Genomic DNA, 19,906 nt, shown 5'->3' with positions numbered 1-19,906 from the left:
ATGTTCAGTCTGAGAAGAATTGTTCCCAGCCATCAGGGGGAAGTCAGCAGCTAGGAGAGGTATACGAGGGGTCTCATTAAAATGAGAGCATACTGAAGTATCTTTTTCTCTTTGTTTCTGGTACTGTTTTGGGGACTCTGTGTTCATACATCTGTCCTGTTTCTTTCCTCCTTCAGGTGTATGTAACTGAACCTAGTGGGATGGAGTTCACACCATGTCAAGTTGAAGCACGTGTTGGCCAAATATTGGAGCTGCCCCTGAGGATTAATGGCCTCACAAATGTTGAAATGGGCGAGATGGTCCCACTGAGCGACTGCTCACACTTTGATCTAGTTGTGGAAGTAGAAAACCGTGGTGTGTTCAGGCCACTTCAAGGTGATTTGACGCCCTCCCCATTTTGAAAATTAAATTAAGATGTTACTAAGTCACACATCTCCTTCAAATCACTGTTTTAATTGCTGTGTACAGGGGTGGGCATCAGAGTAGTTTTATTTTGAGGCTGTGTTTATTTGTTACACAGAACTTTCCTTTGATATTTTTGATGTTTTGAGGGACTCTGAAAGCATTTTGGCAATTATTTTATTAGATGGTGTGTAGTGTCCCATATGTCTTTTTGCTGATGTAGTATTTTTAATGTGCTTCTGTAACAGAACTGATGGGTTTTCTCATAAGAGGGGTCCACATGCATTGTGTTTTGAGATAGCATTGGAAGACTTCCAAGACCAATAAGAATAATAACTGCTTTCCCTGCATTGTCTGTTAGTACTTTCAGTTATTTAAAGACACTGTTCATTGTTTGCTCACAAGGAACTAAGACAATCAGATGCTTAAATTTTTACAAAGCTCTGGTACTGTTTAGCTCATTGCTTTAAGCAATGCCTCTTGTCAGGTGTATTAGGAGTATGGAGTATGCATGTTATTTTCAAAGATTGCCATTAATGTTGCTGGACTAAGTGGACACTGAGTGATGTGCTTGTTTCTGTGTCTGCTGAATTCACACTATGTTTTTCAGATGTACCATTAATTTTTTCCAAGTGTCTCTTGTATGGAAGCTCTTTCATGTGCTATTTAGTCAGTAAAACCAGTCCACATTGTACCATCTGTTTGCCTGAGAGGCAGCTATTTAAATGTCACTATGTAGTATACTGTTGGACTGTTTGTTTCAAAAAAAAAAAAAAAAGACCCCTGTCAAACCGCAAAATGTCCTCTAAATAAGCAAGGAAATTTCATGAAAATACCTTACCTTCAGCTACAGAAATGACATTTGCTTACAGTTCAGGTGGTTCTGTGCAGGAAAGCTTGTCCGAGCAGTGTGACTGACGTGCTTAATTACAAGCCAGTTTCATTTTTAGAGCAGCAAGATGAAAATATTCTGTAAGAGATAGAGGTTACATTAGTTTGTACCAGAGTAAAGTTTCGTGTCATGTTTAGGACAGTGTGAAAAGCAAGAAGTTTGAGAGACATGGATGCTTTGGTAAGTGTTGGGTTTGAGATGAAAGACAGTAGTGAACATTTTTACACATTTGGTTGGAGAACACATCTCTACTTACTTCTGGTGGAGGTGTTTTTGTTGAGAAAAGCCATATCGAACTTGCATTAAAATGCATGGGCATTTCTCTCGAAAAATGTATTTATTTCATTTTAATTTGTCTGACAGGAAGGCTTAAGCCAACTGCTGATTTTTGCAGTGGAGTCAGAGTGAAAGCTGAAACTCAAGGATACACAACCCTTGCTGTTAGTTACACCCACGGTCATGTCCACCTCAGTGCTAGCATCACCATTGCTGCTTACCTACCATTAAAAGTAAGTCTGTTTTCAATGTTCCTAAAGCAATCCGTCACTTTAAAATGCCTTTAGATGACAAATAACAAGTTGATGTTATATAATAAATGTGTTTTAAAAAATAAGGTGGGTAGTTGATTCACAGGAAAAAAATTGTGTGGACTGTTTTGGTGAATCATGTTTTAACTGTTCCTCTATGGAGCATATATGTAGTAGAGTTTGCTTACACAGACATCACAAGCCTATTATAGAGGAGTGAATAGTGTGATAGTGAATCAATGTAGTATTTCTTCTGGAGATTGGAAGAAAAACTTTTGTGTAGGAGAATAATTGCATGCACAGAGCTGTGCTGGAGAGAGCACTGTCAAGTGAAAGGATTTTTAAAGAGTAAGATTTCATTCATTTAAAGTACTACCTATTTAAAAAATGTGATAGAATACTTTCTAAAGATGCTCAGAAAAGTATATTCAATGTCTTTCTCTTGCTCTAATTCTTCATGTAATTAGAATGTAGTTAAAACTTTTCTTTGAATCCATGGGTTAGGGTGAATATAATCATACAGGACAGAATTCTGGTAGGTGATGCTAATTATTTTGCTACAACTCTGTTCTAAATAACCATGCCTACAAACTACTCTGTGGAAAAAATCATGGCCTAATCAAAATAATAAATATAGCTCTTCCATTAAGACAGAACTTTTCTTCTGTAAAGTACAACTGAAACGTATGTAAATAGAACTGTTAATTTGTCATTCATTACAGACTATTGATCCTCCATCTGTTGCTTTAGTCACTTTGGGTTCCTCTAAAGACATGTTATTTGAAGGAGGACCTAGGCCATGGGTACAAGAACCTTCAAAGTTCTTCAGAAACATCACTGCTGAGGATGCAGAGAGTATTGGTCTGTCTTTATTTGGACCTCCTACATCACGAAATAACATCCAGCATTGGGTCAGAGTATCTTGCAAAAGCTTGGGAGAACAGGTAAGTGCTAGAAGGTATTTGTGTTGTCCTTCACCAGACACTGAGCTAAGGCAATTGAGAACAGTCTTCAGACATTTATGAATACCATGTAGCTTTTCTATAACAAGCAGCATTTATAATAAGCCAGTAAAGAACTTGGATAAGTACATAGTTTATGCATTGCAGTGCTGGTACAGGTTTTAGAGTGAGCATTTCGTAACATTGTGTTATAAAGTGGTTTATTGCATTATGAAGCCAAGTCACAGAAACCTTATGTTACAGAATGTGTTAAACAGATCTTAGTAAGTGCAGCTTCAGTTTGTATAAATAGGGTCAGAGCAGAAGGTTACTGCAGTAAACAGTCTGTTTGACCTGCTCCTCTTAACCAAGCTACCCTCCAGTGTGATGCTGTTTATTCAAACAAATGACAACCACATGAATATACTGCTCTGATATTTGTGCAGTCTTTGCAATAGTGGCTGAAGCCATTTTCTACCTGGCCTTGTTTTCTCCAACATGCAGGGATGATTTATTCTCCTTTACTCACCATGGCCAGTTTATAAAGCATTTAGCTTTGATTTAATGTTTTTCCCCTGTAATTCTGGAAGGCCTAAGCATCTTGGTTTGGGTGACAAATTGTTTAACACGTTCCCTCAGTGGACACTGTACAAAGTGTAGTTATTTCTGTCAGTGCAAATTCGGAAAGGAACAAACACTTTTTTGTTGTCTGTGGTTGTGCATGCGTTGGCTGGCTGTCCTCAGCCTTGTCCAGAGCAGATTGCATCTGCATGAGTGGATCAGGCAGGTAACCAGAGCTACCTCTGCCAGCTGGGATAGCCTCTCTGTATTTATATCTACTTTGTTTTGTTGAAGGAGGGCTAAAGAAGGAATGTAAAATTAAACATAAGGTGTTTCTAAACACACTGAGGTAGCTACAAGTACTGTTGTATTCTCACTCTGCAACAAAAACATCTGCCTGTTAGCTTTTTAAGTTACAAAAGATTTGTTGCTTGAGTCAAGTTTGATAGTAATAACCATGAATACCTAGGAAAGGTTCCCAGGTAATGGTATAGAACTGTTCTTGAAATATACACTTCCGTTTACATCTTCCTGTGACTTAATGATACAGTAAATCCCCAAGAATCATATTTTTGCTTGTTCATTCTGATATCGGAGTGTAATTCAGATGTGTGAAATAGAGTATGCCTGATCTCAGTAGTCCTTTTCTCTCTCCTCACTTGCTCGTTTCCATAATTGTACAGATTATTGCCTTGACAGTTGGAAACCACCCCACGATCACCAACCCTTTTCCAGCGGTTGAGCCTGCTGTTGTGAAGTTCATCTGTGCTGTCCCTTCACGACTCAATTTGACTCCTGTCTATGGAAGTCCTCAGCTTGATCTCTCCTGCCCTTTGCTGCAGCAAAACAAGCAAGTGGTAAGCCTTAGGAATGCAGGAAAAGGATGTCGTCTTATAATTTACAAATCAGTGTTTGCACTTCCATGTACAAAATAAAGCATCTGACTTACTGCAAGAGTAGCAATAACCAGTGTTATGGGGCACACTGGTATTGTTTTCTGCCTCAGCAGAGAGCACTCTGAATGTCAGTTCCCTATAGTGATCATTCGAACAGGTTTATACAGGGGATTACCAGAAAAAAGGACTATATGTAAAAACATTGGATTGTGGCTTCTCACAAAAGTGTCACTGTGAGGAAAACTTTCTGACTTGTTTTGTGATAAACTTCTTTTTTTATTAGAAAAAAATTGAAAAGAAGGAATGGGGAAATGTTTCCAGCAGCTGTTCCTAAGGAAAGTATTTTTTCCCTATGCGACTTCGTTCTAATCTAACTATTCCATTGAGTATAGAGAGACATATTTTCCCATACTCTCATTATCCCATGAGTGTACATTTGTGTGTCATATCAGTAAAGGCACAAACACTGCAGCTGTGAAGATAGCCCTTTAAGCATAAGCAGTGAGTATTGCTCAGTGAAATCAGATGTATTCAGCTTTGCAGATTGGAGTCGCAATAAATGGACAGTGCGTATGTGTAGGTTATCAAGCATAAAGGACTCTTGCTTTCTTCCTAATGAGTGCCATCACATGTTGTCTGCTGAGTAAACTCAGAGTTTTGTCCTGCTAATATTACCACGCAAATATAAAAGTCATCCTACTTTCATAAAACTGCAATATGTATTGAGTTGATGAATCATTTTAAGTAACTTCTATGTAACAACAAGATGAGAAGGAGATGGGTTTGTACTGTAAGTCACTTCAGAGTTCACCTGTTTCTCTAAGTCCACTATGTGCCAGTTAGACTACCCCAACACACTGCTGTTGCTAATGCATTTCACAAGGTGAACACTACAGTTTTGAGCTATGTCTTCTGACAAATAGCAGTACTTTTCAGTATTTGTTTGAATTCCAAAGATGATGTGGTTGTGTGATTCAATTTTTGTTTTAAGGTAAAAAAAGAAAAGAAAACAAAACAAACCCCAACACCCTCACACCCAAAAAAACCCTTGCAGTTGAAGTACAGCTTAATGACTTTGCGTTGATCACTCATTTTAATAAACATTACTGATGTAATGAGTGTTACAATAAATCTCATGAAACTCTGCATACTTTTTTCTTTCTTTTAATGATTAAAAAAATCCTCTTGTATCTGTTCAGCTCAAAGTATTAATTCTTTTTCAGGTTCCTGTTTCAAATTATCGCAATCCAGTATTGGATTTGGCTGCCTATGACCAACAGGGCAGTAAATTTGATAACTTCAGTTCTCTTAGTGTTATCTGGGAGTCAACAAAAGTGTTCTTAGCTAATACTGAGCCTGATATGCCAATGGAGCTGACTCTGAAAGAAGATGGAAATGGTCAAAAGAAAATGCATGGTATGAATTAGTTTACGTGAGCATTTCGTTATTTGAAGAAGGTCAGGGTTGAATTATTTGGTAGTGTCTGGGCTTGATTACAGAAATACTCTAAGCTGCAGTCATATTTCAGCTTATCCTCAACATGCAATTTTAAGTGTGCACTATTAAAAAAAAAAAAACAACCCACAAACTCAATGCCTACAACCTGTCTTGAGAGAGAAAATCCTTGTCTGTTTAGAATGATAATGACTTTCATCTTTTTCTTCGCCATAATCAGATTTATTTGACTTTTTGTTTGATTCCAGGCTTACAAACTGTTCTAGTTCATCATGAGTCTGGAACAACTGCCATCTCTGCAACTGCAGCAGGATACCAGCAATCCCATCTCAAGGCAGCTAAAGTGAAAATACCGGTACTCACATCTCCATTTTTTTGTTGCCGTTTTCCTATGATCCTTAATGTACAGCATTCTTACATATTTATTTCTTCAGTGCACAATGATGTAAAAATAAGGGAGCTCCACAGCTGATTCTGAAGACAGATTCATGCCACCCTGCTTTTATAATGTTCATGGCTTTCCTCTGCACTACATGCTGCTACCCGTATCAAATATATCCAATTCCTTTTTTTTCCTTAAACCATCTGGGCAAGGGGATTACAAAGAATTGTTTCAGTGGTTTTGTTTCTGTTTAGGTTTTTTAATGAATTGGTGAATCTCTGCTGCTTGTCCTTCACTAAAGCAACCATGTGCTTAGTGCAGCTGTCACTGGGGAAAGCAAATGTATTATTTCCACTGCAGAACTGGATAGAAAGGTTCTGTGTGAGCAAAGCAAAACTGGCTGATATCCTCATGGACCATGTGTAAAATCTGGGCTCTGACTAGTGCTCTTTCTTTGGTCTCACATCTGTCTTACAGAAGGGAGGGACTACTCATTTGTACACTGCCAGCCATAAGCCTAGGCTCTAATTTTGCAAGTCATTAACCACTCCCTGCAATGGTTTAGTTTTGTAGATACTCAACATAGGGAAGAACAACAGCAAAAAGTAGTCATGATGAACAAAGAAGGCAGATGTAAACAGATGGCAATTTTCTGTCACTGTGATTTTTTTTTAACTGAACACAGAGGCAGGTTTCAGCCTATGGAACGACCTGACATGCATAGAAACTAACTCTTAAGATATCCTGCTTTGCTAAATTGAAGTTCTGCTAAATTTTGTTAAGCAAGGTTTAAGTTGGTTTTGACTATATGCGGTTCTGAATCATGCACCATGAAAATACAGTTGAAACAAAATATGGAGCTAGAGTATTTTTAATTCAGAGCAGGTAACAGATGGGCTCTATTCATGTGAAATATTCTATGGCACAGTTACATTGCCGTTTAAGATACTTGGTTCTGTATCTTATTTCTCTTAAGAAAATTGAATTGTAAAAACAACACTGGATGTTCTGCAGTCATTGTGCAGTTCAGTGTGCTCTGCTTTATTAAACTAATATTCAATAACCTTATATTTAGAGATAATTAGAAAACTAATTCTCTGAACTTTGCCTTGAGTTCAGAGAAGCTTACTGTATTTCGGTGTGGGATGCATACGTATAAAATGACACCAGGTTTCTCTGAAGTTCTAATCTCTGTTGAAGTTTGTGAGGAATCTTTTTGGTAGTTGAAGAGTAGTTGTAGATACCACTTCTGCAACAGTTACATAGGCTTGTATGTTGTTTCTTTAAATTAGGTAATTTGTCTGCTTTTTTCAAATACGTCAGAAATGCAGTGCTCTATTCTGCTTTCAAACCTGTCTATACTTGCAGTTCTTTCTTACAGACAGAAACACAAATGAAAATCTAATAGATGGTATATTGAGTTGTCTTGGTCGTTGTTTCGTGTTTAAGTCGAGCATCTGGAAAGATGACATCCTTTCTACATCAAGGAAATAATTCTACTAATTAGGTGAAATGGGTACATAATACTAACTTCCTTTAAAAAACATTTTCCCATTCTAAGCTAATGTTATTATATGGGAATGATTAAATTTGCATTTGGCCCAGTGTTTATGTACTCACATTTAAGGAAGAACTTTTTTTGGTGGCCTGCTAGGAAAAATCCTAAAAAGATGAGCTTGTAGTAGAAGAAAACATTCTGACTCTATGCTTTTTATCTTTCTGTATGAACTTATGTCTCTGAGTTCATGTCCTATCTGTATATCAGATTTGGTTAACTGATCCTGCTACATCTTCAGTATGTAGGCCTTTGTTCTTTGCCTCGCTCAGAGATGCAGAATACAGACCTTAACTGTAGAAGAGAGCTGGCAGCTGAGCCAGTTACTAGATCTTGTGGTCAGTCTATTATGCTAAACTTCTCCAGCTCTGGCTCTTTTTTCATCTGTTTTAAGCATCCTTCCCTGCATATATGACAGACTTTGACTGTTGTCTGTGTGTTTGCTATAACAGCTAGAGCTGTTTCTTTCAGCATGAACCCCTTCTACCAGTGTCTGCCACTATTGAACTGATACTAGTGGAAGATGTAAAAGTGAACCCTACTGTTGTTTCCATTTACAATCACCCTGACGTACAGGTAAGGAATTCTTCTGCTACTTTATACCTGAAGGCAAGAAAATATCAATCGTATGATATGTGTAAGGATACCAGTTTTAGCAGTGTACTGGAAAGATAGAAACTAATTTTGGATGCTTGTCTCATTTTGCAGGCAGAACTTTTCATCAGAGAAGGTTCTGGATATTTTTTCATTAATACCAGTATTGCAAATGTTGTAAGAGTGACTCATGAGGAAACTCAAGGTATTGCCTTGGTGAGTTAAGTATTTTCTAAGTTTATATCTTTTTGGTGATCTGAATATCATTCTATAGTTTCCTCACTATTGGTCGTTTTCCAATGCACATGGATAGAGAGACAATAACTGTATCTCAGATGTGTTTGCCTGTCACAGCCAAGCTTCAGGCAGGAGATCTTTGCACTAGCAAGTTCAGGTATAGTTTCAGGTGTAAAAAACTGTTTCACTACAGTTGTGGTGCAGATGTATACTCTGTGCAAAGTGAAAGCCAGTGCCACGTTCTTTACCTAGTACAGTTTTGCAGTAAAATGTTCCTGATTTCATAAACACAAAATGAAAAATGATGTGACAGAAGTTTTTCATGCACTTTGACACTAGAACATGCAACTAAACTACGGTTAAGCTTGACTTCATCCAGGCCTGGATATCAGATGCATTCTACAGTGAGTGACAATAAAACTATGTTTTTGCATTGTGACTTTTATTAGACAAGAATGAGAAATGACACAACATGCTTTAAAGACTAGTCTTTACAAATTTATATTTACCAATTTATCTGGTAATAAATAATGTTGATAAAGTTGTGAAATAATGATGATAAAGGTGGATTTTTCTCATTGTTGAGAGTATGGGAAGTATTGGTGAAATATTTTGATTGTCTCTAACTTCTGAAAGTGTAAGGTGGGAATATTTTTCCAACCAAGTCATTTTGGCATGGAGGTAGAGAAAAAAATAGAAGAGATGACCTTATTTTTGTACATTGCAGACTGCTTCAACTCTTCATAGTTTTTCAGTCAGCTCTCCCTCATGGGTTTAGCAGGGCTTTAACTGATGTACACAAGATAATTTCAGAATAGAGTAGTGAATTTAAGTAGTGGAATAGTGCCAGCAAGATGGGCTTTGTGAAGTACAAGAAGAGATTTGTTTTAACTAGCTGTCAAATTAAAGGAGAGAAAACTCCACCTTTTAACACATTTAAAAACCATTTTGGAAAAAAGAACCCCAAAACAACCAAACCACATTTTAAAGTTTTAGTTTTGCATGCTACGTTTGAGTTAAATGCCAGTGTCATCTATGGATTTTTCTTTATGGAAGCCAGCAGAATGGTCTGTGTAGAAAACCAGCAACTTCCAGTCTGATGTGCCAAGCTGATGCCATGACAGGTGTCAGTGGAGCCAAGTTGATACGGGACGGTTTGCTAATAAACTCTTCTGAGAAACTAACTTCAATTTATCTAGAGCAGTGATTCTTAGACTTTTGCTGGGGCTGCCAAGGATGAGTTCTATACCTCTTACTGTCTTTTGGACACAGCAGCTTTTCTGGATACGGTGATAGCATGGGGGAAGAATGAATAGTAGTAAACAGAGAAATGCAGTGTGTACTAGGGAGCCACTGCACATCTAATAGGAGATTAGAACAGAAGAGGTAGCTGGGACAGGAACAGTCTCCTTAAATTGTAGTAGCCCTGCTTTTTTTTTCAGCCCTCTGCTCTCATAGCTTCTTTACTCTGGTGTCCCAGCTCCATGACATCTTCCTCCCTGTCATCATGCTGGCTGCCTCCTCCTGGCCTCATCCCCTTCTCTGCTTTCCATGGCTTTGCATTAATGTGTGCCCCCAGCGCCTGTATTAGCCACCCACTTTGGGAACTGCTGCTGTTCTGAAAGCTGACATTTATCAAAATTTTATATTCCCTTTTATTTTGAGGCAAAAGTGAGAGTGCTGCCCTCAAAGAACAAAATGTCAGCTCTTCCCACTGCTCTCAGTGCTAACTCCTGTAGTGCTGCCAAGTAATACTATGAATTATATTAAAGTCCTTTGAACTGGGGGCCTGGCTGTCCATCACCCCTTGTTTCAGAGTTCATAAGCCAGGTGAGTGCATAAAATAGGACACGAAACATCTGTGCTCTCTCTGGCCAAAGTGAAGGTGAAGAGAATAGTCGGTGTGTGGCAAGGTCAGGTCAAGTGCAAGAAAACTCCCCTGATGATGTGGGCCAGGGGGCGTGCATGAGACTGTGGAGATGGGGAGGTTGAGGTGAGTGGGGGAGGTTTAGCCTGGAGAAAAGGAGGCTTAGGGGAGACCCTATTGTGGTCTACAACTCCCTAACAGGAGGGTGCAGAGAGGTGGAGGTTGGTCTCTTCTCCCAAGTGACAAATGACAGGGCACGAGGAAATGACCTCAAGTTGTCCCAAGAGAGGTTTAGATTGGATATTGGGGAAAATTTCTTCATGGAAAGGGCTGTCAAGTATTGGAATGGGTTGCCCAGGGAAGTGGTGGAGTCACCATCCCTGGAGGGATGCTTAGAGTCATGGTTTAGTGGTGGTCTTGGCAGTGTTCAGTTAATGGTTGGACTCAATCATCATAAAGGTCCTTTCCAACCTAAAAGATTTTATGATTCTACAAGATGATTTGGGGATTAGTGCCTAGTTCTGAGGGCTCATATTTGTGAGCAGGAATCTTTCTTAATTGTTTGAGTCTCGCTGTATTCTGAGAAGTGTAAGATGTATGTTCTTTGTATAAAAAATTAATAATAATAGTTGTATCAAAGAAATACCTGTTCTGTGAATTGGTTCTGGAGCACAAGTCCTGTGAGGAGTGGCTGAGGGATCTCGGGGTGTTCAGCCTGGAGGAGGCTGAGGGGAGACCTGATCGCTCCCTATCACTCCCTAACAGGAGGGTGCAGAGAGGTGGAGGTTGGTCTCTTCTCCCAAGTGACAAATGACAGGGCACGAGGAAATGACCTCAAGTTGTCCCAAGAGAGGTTTAGATTGGATATTGGGGAAAATTTCTTCATGGAAAGGGCTGTCAAGTATTGGAATGGGTTGCCCAGGGAAGTGGTGGAGTCACCATCCCTGTAGGGATGCTTAGAGTCATGGTTTAGTGGTGGTCTTGGCAGTGTTCAGTTAATGGTTGGACTCAATCATCATAAAGGTCCTTTCCAACCTAAAAGATTTTATGATTCTACAAGATGATTTGGGGATTAGTGCCTAGTTCTGAGGGCTCATATTTGTGAGCAGGAATCTTTCTTAATTGTTTGAGTCTCGCTGTATTCTGAGAAGTGTAAGATGTATGTTCTTTGTATAAAAAATTAATAATAATAGTTGTATCAAAGAAATACCTGTTCTGTGAATTATCCTCTTACTTGCGAAGATCTACGACCAGATTTTGGCTATTCATTCAGATCAAAAGCAGTAACTGTAAAGTATTAATCTTGTAGGAAACAATGCTAATGCTTTATAAGCATAGTCTCGGTCCTTGAATATATATTTTTTTACCCCCTTATCATTTTGGTTTTCACTCTACTAAGAAAGTTTTCATTGCTCTGAATGATTTGTTTTGGGGTTTTTGTCCTTCTGATGGCTGAAGGAGAATAACAGGATGGCAGACTGCCTCTAGATTAAGATACATTAACTCAGTTGCTGCTCAGAGGCCATTTGCACTAGGTCAATAATATGATACTTTTACATACCATTTCCAGCTTTACTTTTGCTTTGGCAGACGAATTATCTGTGTCTAAGGCTTGGAGACTTCTGCATCCAACTGCGTCTGCCCTGAAAGTGTTGTCAGTGTTATCCTGTGAATGACAGACAAATGAAAATAAGAAGGGCTATAACAGGATTTGCTTTTGGCATTGCAGGTGCATCCTCTGCTTCCAGGATCAGTGACCGTAATGATTCATGACTTGTGTTTGGCTTTCCCTGCACCAGCTAAAGCTGAAATTTATGTATCTGATATACAGGAACTGTACGTCCGAGTTGTTGACAAGGTTAGTGACTTTGAAACCAGCATTATTAGCTGATCCAGATTGCCCCAATTCCTTGTGCTGATCATGAAGACAGGGATGAGACACGTACAAGATGATAGGATGTAATGGTTAGGGCCCTCTGCTGCATCTGTGTGACCTTAGAGAAAGAGTTTGATCTCCCAGTGTTTGTTTCTCCCTCCCAAATTTTATTCTTTTAGGTTGTAAGTCGTTCAAGAGCCTCAAGTGTCTCTTACTTCATGTTCTGTGTGGCAGCAATCTCAACTTTTGCATTTACACAGCAGTGTTAATTCATAATTTATGTCAACACGCTAATTTACATTTCCTTTTGTTTAAAGAGAATGAGAGCAGTTCTTTTAAGAGTAGGTTTTGCCCCAAGGTAATTTTTCCATATATCATGTTTTTAAAATTAAAAAAAAAAAAAAAAAAAATCCAACTCATTTTACTTGCCAGTTTGGGTGTTTCTTGTACAAAAGAAGTGTTGATATTTCTGGATGTTTTAATTATGCCCTTGCCAGCTGAAAGACCTGAATTCATTTATTTAATTTGATGCTAACCGTAGCTGGCAGGGATTATTCTTTAAAATCAGTGCTAATCTAACCTTGGGGCTTTATCTAATACCCTGCTAAAAGTGTGATACAAAATAAAATTAAAACGTTTATGCTAATAAATAAGAATAGTTAGAGGAAAAATGACTGGATGTGACTGTGTTTCAGGTGGAGATTGGAAAAACCATTAAAGCTTATGTCAGAGTTCTGGATGACTCTAAGAAACCTTTCCTGGCGAAATACTTTGCTGTCATGGATCTAAAACTTAGGGCAGCATCTCAGATTGTTTCACTTGTGTAAGTTAAAGTTTTGTTTTTTAATTTTAATTTTTAATGTGCAAATATGTTTAGATGTAGAATAAGCGAACAGTGAGTAAACATAGTGGCTTGGAGGCATGGTAGTATACAGTGACTGAGTTCTTACTTACTTTTGTAAAGTTTTAATTACCTGTGAAATGGTAAGAAATGGTTGTTTGTCAGGAAAATTGCCGAAGCTAACAGTCTAAATCTTGTTGACTGATGAATGAGACGGTATTCGTATGTGTAATATTTCACAGAGCCTTATGCATCTTGGAAGCAGTCACTTGGCAACTAATGTCAGGTGAAGAACTCTGTGAAGGCATAGCTGATGTTATCAAACTCACCTGTCGGTTTCTTAACCTTTGAGAAACAGGTAGGCTAAATCATCCTGTTGCCTCAAAACTTATTTTCCAAGCTCTAAGCACAATAATTAAAATCACAGAAAAAATTTTTCTGGACTGTGATTTTTACTGTTGAGGTAATCAATAAAAATCATTCTGCTTTGTACGGGGAAGTGTGTCTGTGTATTTGCATACACCATGCAGTAGTGCTCAGCTGTATCTATCTCCCTCCATTAAATAGTGTCAAGGTATGTAATCAAGGCTTGTGCCACTATTCTTCATACTGGTCAGATTGTTAGTGGCAGTGTTTTGGTCTGTACTAACACACACTCTTGTTTCATTTTCCTTTCAGTTCTTTCATTTTAAGATAAAACACAGGCTACAAAGAGCCATTCCATGATGTTACATGTAGAAACATGATGGTTACCTTGACTTTGCTTAAGACAGTTACTTAGTCATCCTTATGATAAAACTGCCATGCACTAAAGTCCTTTAAATTTGTTATTCATCTCGTTTATTCAATGAACTTTTCTATTTTAATGTGTTTCTTTGCTTCAGCCCACTTGGTGAAGCTCTTGATGACCATACTGCTGCTTTTCTAGTCCATGGGATGGCCATTGGTCAGACTAGTCTTATGGCAACTGTTGCTGACAAAAGAGGACAAAGAATCAACTCTGCTCCACAACAGATTGAAGTAAGTAATTTCAGATAAATTATAAGCATGAACAAAAACTATGGTATGATAGAATAGGAACAGTGTATTTTAGTTAATTCATAGTATAGTAATTAATTTGCCAGAAAAAGGAAACATTTCTGTCCAGAAGTTATCCAAACACTAGTCCATTTCAGATTTCGGTGTTTTGAACTGCAAGTGATGAGCATACTCAGTTTACTGTTACTAAGCAAGTGAAGACCCAGTTTTACACTTGTATGTACTGTTTTGCAACATAATTTATCTGATGGAAATAGCGTGAACACAAGTACTCATATTTCTGTTTTTAGGTGTTTCCTCCATTTAGACTACTGCCAAGGAAAGTGACTGTAATTATTGGGGCCATGATTCAGGTGAGGCATCTTTTTTCATATTTTCTTTCTTTTGTCATTTCTATTTTAAAATAAATGTTTCTAAGTTATTTTTCAGGAGATATTCAACTTAGCAATTTAGCTACATTCACACAATACTTCTTCTAACAAGAATGGTTTCATTCTTGAGCCACCTTCCATTTTACTGTATTGCCAGAATAAAGGTTTTGTATTTATTTGTGTCGAGTGAGTATCAGCTTCTCCCGTGTTAAATACCAGCACTGCATTAATAATCTGTTACCACCATGAAATAAAGGGTTACTGCTACGAACTGAAACACAGAGCAGTGCTGTACCTTGTGGTAAAGCAAAAGTGAGGTAGATTTTTCCAAAACTTTCTGAGCTGGGTGTAGCTTACTACATTCTACAAAGCACACTAGTCCAGTTTTGTGCTTAGCTTACTGTTGTGGTTTAGACCCAGTCAGCAACCGAGTACCGCAGAGCTGCTCGCTCACTTCCCCCCTCCCACAGTGGGGATGGGGGAGAGAATTGGAGGGAAAAGGAAAGAGAATTCATGGGTTAGGATAAGAAAGATAATAATAATGAAAATAATTATATGTAATGAAAATAATACGGCTAACAATGATAATAATATGTAATGGAAAATGAAAAAAAAACCCAACCAAACTATACAACCAGTAACTAACCAGTGACCCGAGCAGCAGTTGCTCCTCCTGGCCAACTCCTCCATCTTATATACCTGGCATGACATTTGATGGCATGAAATGTCAGTTTGGTCAGCTGTGTTCTTGTAGAGAAGAAGCTTGGGAGGACAGTGGCAGTATGAGAAACTGAAAAAGTCCTTAGTTTAATAATTAAACACTGCTTGGCAACAACTAAAAACATCATTATGTTGTCCACATTCTTCTGAGCACAAATCTAAACATAGCCTCTTACTAGCTACTGTGAAAAAAATTAACTATCTCAGCCAAAACCAGCACATTCCCATATTTCTCAGTCCGACATCATGCAAGGACCAGTGTGCAGGAGGAACAAGCCCTGAGATGCCCTGGGAAGTTTCAGACAGGCTTTTCTTACTGAAGACATTGTGGTGCTGAGCACAAAAAGGGTGTACCCTGTGACATCAACCAGAGCAAATTATCTGATGGGTTAATTTTAGTTGTTCTGTGTGATATTAATTATAGATCACTTCAGAAGGAGGCCCTCAACCTCAGTCCAACATCATTTTCTCTATCAGCGATGAGAAGATTGCATCAGTGAACAGCACTGGACTTGTCAGAGGAGTGGCAGTTGGGAATGGAACAGTAACTGGAGTGGTGCAAGCTGTTGATGCAGAGACAGGGAAGCTTGTTGTGGTGTCTCAGGTAATGTTTTATGGTACTGTTTGGGGCTGAAAGAGGCTCTCTAACTCAGGGATTTGGCTCAAAAGGGACAAATAGTCTTTTGGCTTTAGTAATGTTATCTTGTGCACGTGATTCCTTTTTTTCTTAAGGAGACGTAAAATTAGTTTCTTACTCCCTGAACTGTGAACTTCGACACATGGTGACACAAGTGGTACTTCTGACAGACGGCTAAATCTTGCTGTACCTTAAAACAAAGTTCTACTAAGAATGCAGGCAGACTTTATGAACAGTCTGATATCTTTAGAATTGATGAGTAAATCTAGAAAAGCCCATCTAAAAAAGCCTTTCTGAAGCAGCATAAGGTTGTCGTTGCCTGCCTCACCTTAGAGTTTGACGGTGTCTTAGGTCAGTAGAAGTCAGAAAGTAACTGTTGCCTAAGAAATGCATGGTCTCGTAAGCTATAGGCAGGCTGAATAGAAAGCTATCATTCTGTGCTGTGGTCTGAATCCATCTACAAAGTTCAGGCAGTGGATTCCTGATATTCCGTCAGAATCTGTGTCCATGTAACTTCCTACTATCTCAGCACAGGGAGCTGTTGAGCAGGCCTGTAAGGGAGCACAAGTCCCTGGCACTTGAATGAGACTAAGAACAATAGATCCTGGGCTTTTCATTTGAGTCAAGGCAGGACAGCTGCTGCACACCACAGAGCTCAGCTGATTGGAAGTTGTCACCACAGGCCAAGAGGAGACAAAGTAATTAAGAAACCCCAAAAATTACAAATCTGCGCTCTGTAACGCAGGGGCAGCAGTCTGCCACAATGCTGTGGCAGGAAGCTGAATGAACTTTAAAGCCAAATCTTACTGTTCACTGAGGTCCAGGTCTGACTTCCCTTCCCATTTTACAGTAGGAATAAAATCTGTCAGGGATGTCAGGATGTATGAAGAGGAGACATCAGAAATACCATCCTTTTATTCCTGATTGTCCTCTTTACCATTCTCATTTCCTTTTATTTATCTCAATGTTTTCCTTTACCTTCTGAGATTATTCATCCCTCTTCTCCTAGGGACCCCTGTGATCTAGTTCCTTGCAGTCTGTTACCTCTCAGCTCCATCATTCATGTTGTCAGTAATTTTGAGCAGAGCTCAGTTGGGTTTTTTTTGTAATTTAGGTGGCATTTTTAAATGTCTATCACCTTACAAATTTAATTTTTTTTCTGCTGAATTATGTCCATCTGTATTTTCTGGGATAAGTCACCTGCAAATCACATGGCAATAGTGATTAAATAATGGTGAAATAGTGAATAGATCCTGAAAGTGAAATCTAGTTCACATTTGACACGTGCTTACAATGTCTCCCCTTCCTCCTTTTTAGGACAAAGTGGAAGTTGAAGTAGTACAGCTGACAGCTGTTAGAATTCGTGCACCAATTACACGAATGAAAACCGGTACACAGGTTAGTTGATTTCTGATTAGCTGTATTGCCTTAAAATTTTGACCTGGAAGCTGTGACCGTTCTGATTAGGTCATCTGGTAATACCACTCCAGCTCTGAGTGGTTGCCTCCTCTGAGGGCTACCACTGCTGCTGCAGGAGTGGATATGCTGGCAGTGGAGAAGCTCCAGAGCTGTATGTATTAGAAGAGAAATCAGGCCAAGTGGACCTTGTACATCAGCCTGATTTTTCAGAAATTCATGCGCTGTGAAGAAGCATTATTGAATATGGAAAAGGGCTCTCTGTTTGCAGTACAGACTTTATTACTTTGTATGTTAAAAATCTTCTTATGTTAAAAGTCTGCTATATCCAGAAAACCAGATATTGTTCCAATTATCTTTTTAGTAAGTCTATTTGCTAAGAGTCTGTTTCCCCTCTTAGTTACTCATCACAAAATGGCTAATGGTTCTAGCTCATTGGTTCTAGGTGAATGAATGGCTTTGAAGATGAAAATAAAAAGCTGAAAATCCCTGTTTTGTGTTTGTGTTATATTGTCTTAATACGGAGAGCTGGAAGGGGAAAGTTGATGTCCAGAGCAGAGTCAATCAGGGCGATCATCTAGACAAAGATGTAGAAAACAAAGGGAGTGTATGATTTAACTAAGATGAAGTGATTTGATGCTGCAAATGGGACAAATGAATTAATGAACTTATTTTTTTCTCATGGAAAACTGGTACTCGTTTTTTGTACAGAACATAGCAAATGAGAATAAAACAAAATTTACTTTTTAAAGTTGGTGGTTATTTGAGTCTTCTACATGATACATCCTTGCAGCATACGCAGCAGCCAAACCATTTTCTTCCTAAAAAAATACCATCTCTTGATCAATGAATTTTAAGTTTAATTATGTTTGCTCTGTGCAGGTTTGGTTAGTATCCTAGAATTACCTAAGAAATTTGGTTTCTCTGTTTCTAGATGCCAGTGTATGTAATGGGCATCACCAGTAGTCAGACTCCCTTTTCATTTGGCAATGCAATACCGGGGTTAACATTCCACTGGTCTGTCACGAAGAGGGATACTGTGGATATCAAGACAAGACACAGTGAGGTAAATTTTCTGTGTGTTTACACTTGTGTATATGTGTATTTTAGGAAAGTAAACGGAATTGAGTCAATATTGTTCCTTCCACTTACTCAAAATCAGTAGCCATTGTCAGTGCTGAGTGTTGTCTTTGTTATCTGTCAATGCAATGACTAAAATTTTAACCGCTTTCTCCTCTCCAAGGCTTCTTTTCAGCTTCCTGCAAAACATAACTTCGCTATGGATGTTTATGGCAGAGTAAAAGGAAGAACAGGCCTGAAAGTTGTTGTGAAGGTCCTTGATCCTACAGCCAACCAGTTTTACAACATGGCAAGAGAACTGTCTGATGAAATCCAAATTCAGGTATGAAGATATTCCTCATAGTTCATGTTTTAATACTTATTCCAGAGCTGAATTTGAAGTCTGTGTATGAAATCAAGAATTTGAAATGCAAAGGAGTAGTTCCAGCTTTGGTTTATCTTTGAGCCCTTACTCTTGTTTGTATAATGTTTTGCTGTTTGGAAACCTCCAAGTTCCCCAAGTGTTGGTAAGGTTAACGCTGAACAGGCACACACTGGTGTGATGCCTGAATGAAATTCAGGAGTTGTTGTTGTAGACCACCTGAAATAGAGGTGACCTGTGCCTTTTGGATAAGCAGTGTTAGAGCTGAAAAAGAATTTTGCTGCTGTAGTTTCCTCTGCACAATAATACTTCTTGGGTTTAGTGCTTATCATACATATCTGTGCAAGCATATTAATTTGGATCAGGAATTAGCTTCTGAAATGAATCTCAGTGGTTGTTCCCACCAGCTGTGCTTTGGGCAGCAGTTTCAAAGTATGCAAATGGGATTTCTTTAGATGGAACAAAGCTGGAAAATGTTCTTGAGGAGTGCACCTTATGTGGGCACTCCGTTCATAGGCTCATTCTTGGGTTTAGTCTAAAGTAACTTGGGTGAATGTGGGCCTCCAACACCATTTCACTTGACAAATGGACTTCTTTCTTCATACTGCTTCACAGTATAGCTATAGCCATAGAACTAAATACTCTTCATAATAGTTTGTAGAAGATACTGCCATTCTCAAACATTCATGTTTCATTTCCATTTTTTTACCATATATACTATATAAGGTTAAAAAAAAAAAGATGTTGTAGTTTTATTTGGCCTTTTTTGTTTTGGAGGTGAAATAACTGGAGATAAATTACTTTCTGCACACAGTGGGCTAAATTGCCATTTATTTTCCAGGTGTTTGAAAAACTTCATCTAGTTACTCCAGAAGTAGAAGCAGAGCAGATCTTAATGTCACCAAATTCCTTTATTAAACTTCAGACAAACAGGTTAGTGATCAGTTTTCATACTACTTTGTGTGTCAAAGGTTTATCAAAACCATAAAGCAATTCTCTTTGAAGTCAGCTGTTTCAATTATTTTTAAAGAATATGACAGTACATCCATACCGCACACACCATATCTGGTGATTCATAGTATTTTATCTGTACTCTTGGGTTCTGTCAAATCTTGTCTTAGTTAAATTGTAGCTAGAAAATTCATTCAACATTTGGAACTTTCAGATCCTTATTTTAAAAGATGTAGAGTGATCTGCTTCCACTCAACTGTTTTATGGGCAATCAAGGCTTTATCATGGAATCTTAGAATGGTTTGG

General features: G+C 38.5%; 1 protein-coding gene across 1 annotated transcript in view; it reads left to right on the top strand.

Annotated features, from left to right (window-relative positions):
* Window positions 1-19,582, top strand: part of NUP210 (nucleoporin 210kDa) — a gene marked incomplete at both ends in the record, with an annotated part of 35,448 nt that extends 15,866 nt beyond the window's left edge. Inside the window, 17 exons of the mRNA XM_010149782.1 lie at window positions 177-375; window positions 1,658-1,803; window positions 2,544-2,765; window positions 4,007-4,180; window positions 5,443-5,635; window positions 5,923-6,029; window positions 8,083-8,187; window positions 8,320-8,421; window positions 12,039-12,167; window positions 12,881-13,008; window positions 13,911-14,046; window positions 14,355-14,417; window positions 15,580-15,759; window positions 17,110-17,190; window positions 18,143-18,274; window positions 18,452-18,610; window positions 19,491-19,582. Coding sequence (XP_010148084.1) covers window positions 177-375; window positions 1,658-1,803; window positions 2,544-2,765; window positions 4,007-4,180; window positions 5,443-5,635; window positions 5,923-6,029; window positions 8,083-8,187; window positions 8,320-8,421; window positions 12,039-12,167; window positions 12,881-13,008; window positions 13,911-14,046; window positions 14,355-14,417; window positions 15,580-15,759; window positions 17,110-17,190; window positions 18,143-18,274; window positions 18,452-18,610; window positions 19,491-19,582 — 2,348 coding nt within the window. The remainder of the gene's footprint in view (window positions 1-176; window positions 376-1,657; window positions 1,804-2,543; window positions 2,766-4,006; window positions 4,181-5,442; window positions 5,636-5,922; window positions 6,030-8,082; window positions 8,188-8,319; window positions 8,422-12,038; window positions 12,168-12,880; window positions 13,009-13,910; window positions 14,047-14,354; window positions 14,418-15,579; window positions 15,760-17,109; window positions 17,191-18,142; window positions 18,275-18,451; window positions 18,611-19,490) is intronic.
* Window positions 19,583-19,906: the final 324 nt, after the last annotated feature.

Source organism: Eurypyga helias, unplaced genomic scaffold (genome assembly GCF_000690775.1).
Source record: "Eurypyga helias isolate BGI_N326 unplaced genomic scaffold, ASM69077v1 scaffold17554, whole genome shotgun sequence".
NCBI lineage: Eukaryota > Metazoa > Chordata > Aves > Eurypygiformes > Eurypygidae > Eurypyga > Eurypyga helias.
This window is presented reverse-complemented; position numbering and strand designations above follow the sequence as displayed.